The following is a 13,395-nucleotide window of genomic DNA, read 5'->3' on the forward strand; positions in this document are numbered from 1 at the left end:
GCCCTGTATATATTCATGCACCAGTAAACCATTTTTACTTTCTTGCAGTACCGGCTTGTATTACCTTTTCCTGCTCCTACTCGCTTCCTTCATTCGGCCAAACTTTCAGTTTTCAGGAGCAGACCTACGCGCCGCCTTCCAGGCGGGATACAAAAGTATACTTTTCGATTTCTTGACCTAACCCCCTGTAGGTATTTCTGTTCAACACGTCAACTCCTTCTTGAAGGGCTGGAATGCAGCCGCGACCCTTCTCTTGAGTTCGTTGCAGTTAATTCCGCATCAGAGGTCAGACACAGCGCGACCCGTTGGCTCTGTTTGTTCATTTCCTTCGACGTCCGTCGACTCACCAACCAATATAAGAAACGTAACTTGGTTACTTTCATCCGTGCTGCAACAGCAGAAGCTTATGTTTACGGGGTTAAAGAGCGTACGTAGCGACAAGAGACAAGTGTACCGCTGTGTTCATTAACAGTCGGCTGTCTCCAGCTTTGACGACTGGCAATCACTGTTGCCTGTGCAGTCTGGTACAGAGGCTGATTAGCGCAGGCGCGCATTTTCCGCGAAAATTTGGAATTTATTTAAAGCCGCGTCAGCAGGTACTGCGAGAGCGTCCTTTGGAAAGGCGGCGGGGCAGTGGCGCGGCGACCGGGGAGAGTCGACGGGAATTGGTGAGGTGGCGGGGGCGAACTGGCCCGGCCCGGATCGCTAATCGCTTTAGCATCGTCGGCAAGACTCGGCGCTCGATACAAACCACGTTACCGCCCAGCGCGCTGCATTTTGTTATTAGATTCCGGACCGACGCCGACCCCAGGGGCGGTGCAAACGGTGTGAGGCACATCCAGCTGGCTCATCCCCGGCCTGGAGAACACACCTCTACGCTGGAGTTGTCTGCTCGGCTTCCTCTAACAACCTACTGTCCCTGGCGAGACTCAAATTTTTCGAGATCCTCTTCATCGGGGCGCTGCCTTCCACCCCTGTTTATTCTTTCCAGCTCGGATGTTTTGAGCTGTTTCCGGCTGGTCCACGGTTGACAAAGTAGGGTGTCATGATTTGCCGGCTGCAGCATCCTGGAGCGCATTCTGGGTTCGAATGTAATAGATTTCCAGGAGAGGGAAAAGTCTTCCGTCCAAAAATTAGGACAGATTTAGAAAGCAAAAAAATGGTTCACATGGCTCTGAGCACTATGGGACTCAACTTCTGAGATCAGAAGTCCCCTAGAACTTAGAACTACTTAAACCTAACTAACCTAAGGACAACACACACATCCATGCCCGAGGCAGGATTCGAACCTGCGACCGTAGCGGTCGCGCGGTTCCAGACTGTAGCGCCAGAACCGCTCGGCCACCAGCGGCCGGCATTTAGAAAGCATCACTCGCGTGAAACACAGCTTGTCTTTTTATCGCTCGATATTTTACGAACCATATATGGACAAGAGGCAGGGTCCATATTCCTAGATTCCGGGAAAGCGAATGACACACACTGCAAACTGTTAAAGAAGGTCCGATCATATGGAATAGACTCTCACATACAGGGTATATGTGGTACCTTAATATATACAGTCATCAGCGTATTGGGTATTTTTTTTTCTTCACAGAGCAGTCTTCCCACAAACACGTCACAAACTAGGACCTGGTGTTTGCTACAAGGTTGTAACTTCACCACTGAGTGGACTACACTTCTCAGTATAGACTACCCGTTCAGCACCCATGCGTCCACACTTCAGTACCTGCCCTTCTGCCCTGAGAAAAATAAGATTAGCTCATGCCACATGTGCTTGGAGGTACTAATCAACCTAAGAACAAATGAAAAGGGATAGCTACAATTATTAGTCTGCAAATGACGTAAATACTAATGAATATTGTTCAGCGCCGCGACCTCAGTCACCAATACAAATGTACCGGGTGATCAAAAAGTCAGTATAAATTTGAAAACTGAATAAATCGCGGAAGAATGTAGATAGAGAGGTACAAATTGACACACATGCTTGGAATGACATGGGGTTTTATTACAACCAAAAAAATACAAACATTCAAAAAATGTCTGACAGATGGCGCTTCATCTGATCAGAATAGCAATAATTAGCATAACAAAGTAAGACAAAGCAAAGATGATGTTCTTTACAGGAAATGCTCAATATGTCCACCATCATTCCTCAACAATAGCTGTAGTCGAGGAATAATTGAACAGCACTGTAAAGCATGTCCGGAGTTATGGTGAGGCATTGGCGTCGGATGTTGTGTTTCAGCATCCCTAGAGATGTCGGTCGATCACGATACACTTGCGACTTCAGGTAACCACAAAGCCAATAATCGCACGGACTGAGGTCTGTGGACCTGGGGGGCCAAGCATGACGAAAGTGGCGGCTGAGCACACGATCATCACCAAACGACGCGCGCAAGAGATCTTTCACGCGTCTAGCAATATGGGGCGTTTTTTTTTGGTTCTAATAAAACCCCATGTCATTCCAAGCATGTGTGTCAATTTTTTCCTCTCTATCTACATTATTCCGTGGTTTATTAAGTTTTCAAATTTATACTGACTTTTTGATCACCAAACGACGCGCGCAAGAGATCTTTCACGCGTCTAGCAATATGGGGTGTTTTTTTGGTTCTAATAAAACCCCATGTCATTCCAAGCATGTGTGTCAATTTTTACCTCTCTATCTACATTATTCCGTGGTTTATTAAGTTTTCAAATTTATACTGACTTTTTGATCACCCCGTACATCTGCACTTACACCCATTACACCACGGACGTGAGTGGCTCGAAGTCTTCTCAAGTAGCAGAACTCAGTACGGCGAGTGTTTATCAGAGACGAAGGTACTGACGAGACTGTATCATGGTAATGCGATGGGGCCGCTCTTGCTCTCCGTATATGACCCATCTGACGGATAGGGTAGGCAGGAATCTGGAACTGTTTGCTGAAAACAACTGCAAATAAGTTCTCTACTGTATGAACACTAGATCAGTGGAGTTGTTGCGAGGCGTGGTGAATGCACATATCCAGATGGCGGTAGTATTTCGTACGCAAAGTCTAAAAGAGCACTACAATGTCGGAGCTGTTACTCGTACTCAAGTGATTCACGTGAAAAGTTTACCGACGTGATTATTGTCTCACGACGGGATTTAACAAACTTTGAATGCGGAATTACCTCTCACCACGGAGAACGCAGTAGCCGTCTTCGCTTAACGACCGAGAGCAGAGGCATACGTGTATAGTTGTCAGTGCTAACAGACCAGCAACACTGCGTGAAATAATGGCAGATATCAATGTGGGACGAACGACGAACGTATCCGTTAGGACAGTGTGGCGAAATGTGACGTTAATCGGCCGCCGATGACCGACGAGAGCACCTTTGCTAACAGCCTGGAGCACCTCTCCTGGGCTCCTGAGGATATCGTTTGGATTCTAAACAAATGCAAAACCGTGGCCTAGTCAGATGAGTCCCGATTTCTGTTGGTAAGAGTTGACGTTAGGGTTCGAGTGTGGCGCAGACCCCAAGAAGCCATGGAGCCAAGTTGTCAACAAGGCATGTGCAAACTGACGGTGGCTCCATAATGGTGTGTGCTGTGTTTAAATGAAATGGACTGGGTCCTCTGGTCCAACTAGCAAGATGAGTCCCGATTTCTGATGGTAAGAGTTGACGGTAGGGTTCGAGTGTGATGCAGACCCCACGAAGCCATGGAGCCAAGTTGTCAACAAGGCATGTGCAAACTGACGGTGGCTCCATAATGGTGTGTGCTGTGTTTAAATGAAATGGACTGGGTCCTCTGGTCCAACTAGCACGATGAGTCCCGATTTCTGATGGTAAGAGTTGACGGTAGGGTTCGAGTGTGATGCAGACCCCACGAAGCCATGGAGCCAAGTTGTCAACAAGGCATGTGCAAACTGACGGTGGCTCCATAATGGTGTGTGCTGTGTTTAAATGAAATGGACTGGGTCCTCTGGTCCAACTAGCACGATGAGTCCCGATTTCTGATGGTAAGAGTTGACGGTAGGGTTCGAGTGTAATGCAGACCCCACGAAGCGATGGAGCCAAGTTGTCAACAAGGCATGTGCAAACTGACGGTGGCTCCATAATGGTGTGTGCTGTGTTTAAATGAAATGGACTGGGTCCTCTGGTCCAACTAGCAAGATGAGTCCCGATTTCTGATGGTAAGAGTTGACGGTAGGGTTCGAGTGTGATGCAGACCCCACAAAGCCATGGAGCCAAGTTGTCAACAAGGCATGTGCAAACTGACGGTGGCTCCATAATGGTGTGTGCTGTGTTTAAATGAAATGGACTGGGTCCTCTGGTCCAACTAGCAAGATGAGTCCCGATTTCTGATGGTAAGAGTTGACGGTAGGGTTCGAGTGTGATGCAGACCCCACGAAGCCATGGAGCCAAGTTGTCAACAAGGCATGTGCAAACTGACGGTGGCTCCATAATGGTGTGTGCTGTGTTTAAATGAAATGGACTGGGTCCTCTGGTCCAACTAGCACGATGAGTCCCGATTTCTGATGGTAAGAGTTGACGGTAGGGTTCGAGTGTGATGCAGACCCCACAAAGCCATGGAGCCAAGTTGCCAACAAGGCACTGTGCAAACTGACGGTGGCTCCATAATGGTGTGTACTGTGTTTAAATGGAATGGACTGGGTCCTCTGGTACGAGACCATATGCAGCCATTCTTGAACCTCATGTTCCCAAAGAACGATGGAATTCTTATGGATGCCAATGCACCATGTCACCTGGCCACAGTTGTTTGCAATTGGTCTCAAGAACAGTCCGGACAATTCGAGCGAATGGTTTGGCCATCCAGATCGCTCGACATGAATCCCATCCAACATTTATGGAACATAGTCGAGAGATCAGTTCGTGCACAAAATCCTGTATCGCCAACAATTACATAATTATGGACGGTTATAGAGGCAGCATGGCTCAATATTTCTACAGGGGACGCCCAAAGGCTTGTTGTGTCCATGCCTCGTCAGGTTGCTGCACTACACCGAGCTAGAGGAAGTCAGATACGGTATTGGGAGGTATCTCATTACTTATCACCTCAGTGCAGCTTTCGTTGCAACCAAACTATGCCGAAGATTTCACAATTGTAATAAATCTTTAGTGAAAACACTACACGCAAGATAAAACAATTAGCGGTATTCCGAAACATGATTGTGAAGGGATGATGTCGCCAGTGAGCTGACTAAGTCGTTGGTTTCAGTATATCGACGTCATGCTCGGTTCGTCTGTGGCCAAACGTTTACCAGCGCTTCTGCTAGGTACTCAGCAGCGGTTGGAATCTTCCGGACAGCAGAGCAGAGCTGGGTGCCGCCCGCTGTAAACACGGCACGAGCTACCATAAATAGCGAGGGTGTGGGTGGTAGGGGGGAAGGGGGGTGGTAGGGGTTGTGGAGGTGGTGGTCGGACGGCCCCCGACAGCACGTCCCCCGCGGCGAGCTGCCCGCCGCCAGATAACGAAACGAAACGAAACGAAACGGCGGCTCCCGCTGCCCGGGAAATTGTCATAATATTCCGGGCCCCGCAATCGTAAACCAGCCCGGAGGCCGGGCCACGCCATAAAACCCCACCGGCTCCGGCAGCGCCGCGCCCAGCCACGCCAAACGAACTGGACGTTCATCTGCTTTGTGCCTGCTCTGCATTTCACAGGCTGCGCGACGAAATGAAGCAAAAAAAAGCTCACCCTGCATGATAAGCGTACTTTTTTTTTTTTTTACGGAATGTCTCAGACGTAGCAACGCCCTTCTGAGAAATCCCGACTGTAAATTACGTTCACGAAACCGCGGGGAGCGCCTGCCCTAGCTCTCGTTGTGTAGCTGAACATGTGGCACTTCGGGTCCGCGAGAGAAGTAACGCCGCAGCAACTATCGGTTACAGCATTTTATTGAGACCCCGTGTTGAGAGAGACAGCTGAATTATATCTGGTCTCTACTTGTTCACTCTTCTCAAACAATATTATTGTTCTTGTTAGGGACCCAGTGACGGAGGCTGCGGATAAAAATAGGTAATGTGGGGTAACCAGAACTCATACTTTGAGAAGACAAGTGGTGTCGGAGAGAAGTGGCTAACGATATTTGCTTTAAAATATTTCCTTGTAGTTAGTGCTGTATTTAAAGAACGGCTTTATGGAACAAACGAAAGCTGTTGTAATAATATTTACAAACAGATCTTTTTGCAGTAAAGTGATTATCTTGAAGTCACGTATTAACACTATATCGAATCTAAGGAAGCTTCCTTTGCGAATTTCAGTTGCAGCTTCAAAAAATGGTTCAAATGGCTCTGAGCACTATGGGACTTAACTTCTGAGGTCATCAGTTCCCTAGAACTTAGAACTAGTTAAACGTAACTAACCTAAGGACAACACACACATCCATGCCCGAGGCAGGATTCGAACCTGCGACCGTAGCGGTCGCACGGTTCGAGACTGTAGCGCCTAGAACCGCTCGGCCATCCCGGCCGGCTCAGTTGTAACTTCCGTCACATATATGCTGCATCTTTGGTGACTGATAAAAATTGGATGACATAATAACGCACGTTTATGCGACAGATGCTAGACGCTGGAGGTAATCGATTATGTATTTCACGACAAAGAACCTACGTTTGTGTGTGTGTGTGTGTGTCGATTATGTATTTGACGACAAAGAACCTACGTTTGTGTGTGTGTGTGTGTGTGTGTGTGTGTGTGTGTGTGTGTGTGTGCCTTCAAGTAACGGATTAACACTACATCATGACTTAGGAAGCTTCTTTCGTGTTCTAATTTGCAGCATCTGTCACATACACATGCGTGTGTTATCTTAAACTGCATCTTTAGTGACTAATTTGAAATGTATTATACAATAACGCACATGTATGCTGCAGACGCTGCAGGTAATCAATTATGTATTTGACAGCAAGAAACCAAAGTATTAATTTGTAAATTGAAAATGGCCACTTCAGCGAAACTAGTTATCTGTGAATGAATATTGGCTGGTTTTATGATATACTAATACACACACTGTGTTTGAAAATCTTCCCAATCAAAGATCTGGGGTTGATATATGACGTCATGGGGGATAGTTTTTGTTACAAGCAAAATGTTCGCTGTAACTTTTACATAAATGCTATGCTATGTTAGCTTTAAAGTAAGTTTCGTCGAACCCTTACTGGACATAAATCTTTACGACATAACGACACCAATATCGTCTCTAGTTTTCCTCCTGTGCACGGCGGTGTTCTACTATTTGAGCCACTCGAGAACGACCCAACGACGGACTCAGCATTTCAAGTTGCCACAATGTATTTCTAACATTTCTCAATCAACATAGCTTACCTAGTTGATCTGTGCTGTTCTGATAAAAGCGGGCGAAAATAAGTGGCAGACCAGCGCCGCTCAACCACAGGCGTTCCATTACAGTTCGCCACATCTCCCACCGCAGCGCGATGTGCTCTCGGATGATTCTCCGAGACAGATTAGAGTGGCGCAGTGGACCGAAATTAGAACCGTCAGATGTAGAGCAGTGAAGGACATGGGCACGCGGTTTTATTCTATTATTTCAGTACACGCTCTGCTGGAAAGAGAAAGAGAGAGAGAGAGAGAGTTATCTACCGTTGCCCATGTCTCCCTCGTAAAGAGGAGATATACGTAGCATTTCCTCAGACCCTTTGTAGAAAACGAAGGCAAGATGGATGGATGAATGTGTGTGTGTGTGTGTGTGTGTGTGTGTGTGTGTGTGTGTGTGTGTCAGTGTCTGCCAGCAGTGACCAGGGTTGACATTTTCAGCAGAACTAGTTAGAGCGTCAGCTGGTATCCGTCACGCCTCTGAACGCCATCTGTATTTCGGCCGCAGCACTAAATTTAACGCAAGCGCGGTCTCGGCCGCAGTAAAACATAAACGATATTATAAATCTCCGGCAGCGTGCAGCGGGATACTGCCCACTGAGCTGTGCGATTTATGGACGGCATCCACACTACGTGCCCCGAAATCGCTGGCGAATGTCCGACGCCGCGATCGGCGCTCGGGCGGATGTACTGTGCAGCTGCGTCGCTGCTGAAACGAGGTCAGCGCGCAGCACGGCGAAGCTTTCGCGTTGTGGCGTCTGTGATACTCTCTTGTGACCTTCACAGACCTCAATATCTTCAGCTACATGGCTGGTCATTAAAGTTGAGACTGCGGTATTATGTTTCGTGAAATTGTTGTCGGAGTTGGTCAGTTTACCACGGTTACTATGGAAGTAAGGAATCTATTGGTTCAGGAGGGCCATACTAAACGCCTTGCAGGAGCTCAAAGGCCCTACGTGACTAGCGCCCGAGAGGACAGATATGTTGTTCGCTCGAGCGTGCAGGATCGCACATCCACGCATCTTTATCACGAAATACGGTTATCTGCAGCAGAATAAGTGACCACAATGGAACTGCCATAAAGTATGGAGCATTAAGGACTATCAGCGTAGGGACCACTGTTATGTGGCCTCCTTTGAGGTGGCATCAGATTGAGGTACGCTGACAATGATGCGCCCAAAGACGACGTTGTACACAGCGGCAACTCTGTGTCGTCTTTTCAAACTAATCCCTGTTCTGCGTACAGCATCACCACGAATGCGTCAGTTTGTGGAGGCTCCCAGGAGTACGAATGTTGGTAAACTGTATTCGTTCTCAACACATTGGCCTAATACCTGGCGTGATGATGTGGAGTGCCATTGGGTAACAACACAATCACTTCTGGTTCGTATAGCCGGTAATTTGGACAGCAGGTTTTACATTATAGACATGTTAAGACCGGTGGCAAAGCCTGCGTTCAGTATTATCTTTCAGACGACAACGCCAAACCAGACGCTGCCAATATCTTCCTCGTTTTAGACGCGTACGACTATTGCTGTAGCCAGTAAGTTCTCCAGATTTTTCACAGAATGAAAGTATATGGGGGTTGACGAGAGACTTGCAGGCCAACACTCTCCAGCAGTTACAATGATGATCTGAATCAGCGTGGGATGACGAACCCGTATCTGCCATTAAGGTTCAGTTCGACTCGACTCCACTTCTGGTTTTCCCAGAATGCCCACTCCACTGCCCACAGGCTTTAATTGGGCACTGACTTCGGCTGCGCCCGCCAAAGAAATTTCTGACATATGCTATTGGGAACTAGAGCTAATCAATCCTGCACTTCCAAAGAAAAGATGGGTCGGCCGTACCCTGGAGCATGTCGGTCTACCGTCCCACCGCGTACCGTGGTCGAGCTTTATACAGAACAGTAACACTAACAAGGTATCAGAAATTTTCTTCTTCTTGTTCTTGTTCTTCTTGTTCTTCTTCTTCTTCTTCCCCTATCATTCCGTATTTCCCATGCGTCCGAGTCGGTTCTCCTAGTCTTGCTACGCCTCTCTGAACTTCAGGGTGGGTTGTTCTTTAGGGTTCTCAAACACGTAGTCAGTTGGGGCCATAGGTCGTTTTGCTGTTCTTTTATGTCAAGTACTGTTCTTATCACATGGTTAGGCTCCAAAGAATAACATAACTGTACCATCGTAGGTGACAGTTGGAAATTTTCCGTTGCGTTTGCTATCTCAAGCGAGCCGCGGATATGGTCCTTTTCTTACCCTCTCTTCTAGGTTCACTCCTCTAGACCAGCTTAGCCTCCTTGCCCCTGTAACCCAAGCTTTCTTAGTCTGATTTGTCCATCACCCCAGATTCTGAACCGTGCGTTACGGCTACTCATATCGCTTGTTTTTATGTAGTTCATCGGACTTCGACAGGTGCTTTCGCATCGTACATGACTCCTCTTAGTGGCCTCCGTTTCACAGCCTCCCAGGTGTTTATTTATTTCTTTACGGTTTTCAATACCTACTTCCGTTGGAGATGAGGATTTTATTACCGATCCGATGTATTTGAACTGACCGGTTGGTGTTATGAGGTCACTGTTTAAATGTCGAAAGAAACGATCTATTAACACATAATCGACACTGATTCGTAAAATATTGTTTTTATGTAACACAATTAGCTCTTCATTCTCATGAAGTAATGAGTTCTATCGACAGATGATCTCAAATTGATTCCATGTTTCTATATTTGCAGAAGGTTTTTGGTACTGATCCTCACAAGAGGATTCTACTCAAATTGCGTGCCTATGGAGAATCGTCTCAGCTGTGCGGCTGGGTTCGTGATTTCCTCTCAGGTAAGTTCACAGCTCGTAGTAACTGAGGGAAAGTCATCGAGTAAAACAGAAGAGATACCTGGCGTTCCCCAAGGAAGTGCTATGGGCCCCATGGTTTCCTAATTTATGTAAATGATTTATGAGACAATCTGAGCAGTCCTCTTAGACTGTTTTCAAATAATACTGTAACTTACCGTTTAGCAGCGCCATCTGAAATCACAACCAGTTCCAAAATAATTTATACAAGATAACTGCGTAGCGCAGAACGAGGCAATGGACCCTAAATAATGAAAAATTTTTAAGCCCTCCACACGAGTACGAAAGAACTTCGTTAATCTGGGTTACACTATAAACCACACATATCTAAAGGCTCTAAGTTAAACTAAATTCCTCAGGGAGGTAATGTTACGGGAAAGGCAAACCAAAAACTGCGTTCTATTGGAGAACACTTAGAAGTTGTAACAAACCCACTAAAGATACCGCGTCACTACGCTTGCCTGTCCTCTGCTAGAGTGTTATTGTACGCTGTGGGAATAGTGCCAGATAGGATTGATGGAGGGCATCGAAAAAGATCAAAGGGGAAACAATGAAACAAATGTGATACGGAAGTTGGAGCGGAAGTCAGTTAACTCGTTGCGGCCACACCTTTTCACGACATTTCAGTCTCCAACTTTCGCCTCCGAATGCGAAAATATTTTGTGGACGCCCACTTACAAAGAGAGAAATGACCATTGTAATAAAATAAGAGAAATCAGAGTACGCACGGTAATATTTAAGTGATCGTTTTCCCCGCGCGCTATTCGAGAGTGGAACAGTATGGAAATAGTGTGGAACTAATTCGGCGAAGCCACAGCCAGGCACTTAAGCATAAGTTATAGAGTTGTCATGTAGATGTAGATAGATGCAGTTCCTAACTGGTGGCCGTTCTTGAGAAGTTGAAATATGTATACTAGGTGATTTTTTTTAAATATACACTGAAGCGCCAAAGAAACTGGTATAGGCAAGCGTATTTAAATACATAGGTATCGCCGAGACCGGTGAAAGATCCTGCAAGAACAGGACCAACGACGATTGAGGAGAATCGTTCACCGTGACAGAAGTGCAAATCTTCCGCAAATTGCTGTAGATTTCAATGCTGGGCCATCAACACGTGTCACCGTGCGAACCATTCAACGAAACATCATCGATATGGGCTTCCCGAGCAGAACGCCCACTCGTGTACCATTGATGACTGCAAGACACAAAGCTTTACGCCTCGCCTGAGCCCGACAACACCAACATTGGACTTTTGATGACTGGAAACATGTTGCCTGGTCGGATGAGTCTCGTTTCAAATTGTATCGAGCGGATGGATGTGTACGGCTATGGAAAAAGTCTCATGGATGCATGCATGGATCCTGCCTGTCAGCAGGGGATTGTTCAGGCTGGTGGAGGCTCTGTAATGGTGTGGGGTGTGTGCAGTTGGAGTGAGGTGGGACCTCTGATACGTCTAGATGCGACTCTGACAGGTGACACGTACGTAAGCATCCTGTCAGATCACCTGCATCCATTCATATCCATTGTGCATTACGAGAGACTTGGGCAATTCCAGCAGGACAATGCGACACACTACACCTCCAGAATTACTGCAGAGTGGCTCTAGGAGCACTCTTCTGAGTTTAAGCACTTCCGTTGGCAACCAAACTCTCCAGACATGAACATTATTGGCATTATCTGGAACGACTTGCAACGTGCTGCCCAGAAGAGAGCTCCACCCCCTCGTACTCATACGTTTTTATGGACAGCCCTGCAGGATTCATGGTGTCAACTCCCTCCAGCATTACTTTAGACATTAGTCGAGTCCATGCCACGTGGTGTTGCGGCACTTCTGCGTGCTAGCGGGGGCCCTACATTATATTACACAGGTGTACGTGTTTCTTTGGCGCTTCAGTTTAGAGATTGCGATATTAGAACCATGTCGTGACCATATAAGAGTGTCTGTGAAGTGTGTTTATGTACATGTTTGCCGTAGTTAATTACAAGATTGAATAGCAGTGAACTCAAATCAGACTCTTCGTGGACTCCAACTGTGTATCACAGAAATAATTAGGGAATTCGTAATTCAGAAGAAGTCTGAATTAACCTTCACTTTAAATTCTACCGTCACAGCCGTGTGAGTTGTATAAACGTTTCACCTGGAAACAAACGGGTGCCTTCTTTTTCTATAGACGGAGCAGAGTACCGTAATAGATATCAAGGTGCGACTGCTACGCGGCTGTCAGCTATCAGGCGGTTCCCACAGAGAAATCGTGAGCAGCTGCTCCTCGGCTCGCCGCTTAATATTTCACCGGCGGTGAATTATTAAAAGAGACGGCGCAAAGCGCCTAATTGCATCGCGACGGTTCCCGATAACGCCAGCAACGTAAACACGACGACGTCGGCGGGCCCCTTCCGCTGACGCACCAGATACAAATTGTGTTCATTAGCGATGTGCGAGATACCGCAAGATTTGTGAAATCGATCAGGCCGCCCGGTTAATGGGAGGCCGGCGAGGCCGCCGCAGCTGTATGCAAATGGCGGATGAATACTGCATCGCGCATTCCCGGCCGTCGCACGGGGCCCGCTTTGCCGCACCTCGATCCGGACCACCGGCTGTCCCCTGACGAGCCGCGACACAGTGCTCACTGCTCGTGACGTGTCTTACCGTCTACGGAGAAGCAAAATAGACTGATGTGCAAAACCTAAGAAAGAAAGTACTCTGCTGACCATTAAAATTGCTACACCAAGAAGAAATGCAGATGGTAAACGGGTATTCGTTGGACAAATATATTATGCTAGAACTGACATGTGATTATATTTTCACGCAATTTGGGTGCATAGATCCTGAGAAATCAGTACCCGGAACACCCACCTCCGGCCGTAATAACGGCCTTGATACGCCTGGGCACTGAGTCTAACAGAGCTTGGATGGCGTGTACAGGTACAGCTGACCATGCAGCTTCAACACGAAACCACACTTCATCAAGAGTAGTGACTGGCGTATTGTGACGAGCCAGTTGCTCGGCCACCATTGACCAGACGTTTTCAGTTGGTGAGAGATCTGGAGAATGTGCTGGCCAGGTTAGCAGTCGAACATTTTCTGTATCCAGAAAGGCCCGCAAAGGAACTGCAACATGCGGTCGTGCATTATCCTGCTAAAATGTAGGGTTTCGCAGGGATCGAATGAAAGGTAGAGTCACGGGTCTAACACATCTGAAATGTAACGCCCACTGTTCAATGTGCCGTCGATGCGA

The 13,395-nt window shown here is 47.1% G+C and overlaps 1 protein-coding gene across 1 annotated transcript in view; it reads right to left on the reverse strand.

Annotated features, from left to right (window-relative positions):
* Positions 1 to 5,503: 5,503 nt before the first annotated feature.
* The window catches only part of LOC126199528 (loricrin-like), a 157,222-nt gene continuing 149,330 nt past the window's right edge, over positions 5,504 to 13,395 (reverse strand). The window contains exon 6 of the mRNA XM_049936449.1: positions 5,504 to 5,649. Coding sequence (XP_049792406.1) covers positions 5,504 to 5,649 — 146 coding nt within the window. The remainder of the gene's footprint in view (positions 5,650 to 13,395) is intronic.

Source organism: Schistocerca nitens, chromosome 8 (assembly GCF_023898315.1).
Source record: "Schistocerca nitens isolate TAMUIC-IGC-003100 chromosome 8, iqSchNite1.1, whole genome shotgun sequence".
In the NCBI taxonomy this organism is placed as follows: Eukaryota; Metazoa; Arthropoda; class Insecta; order Orthoptera; family Acrididae; genus Schistocerca; species Schistocerca nitens.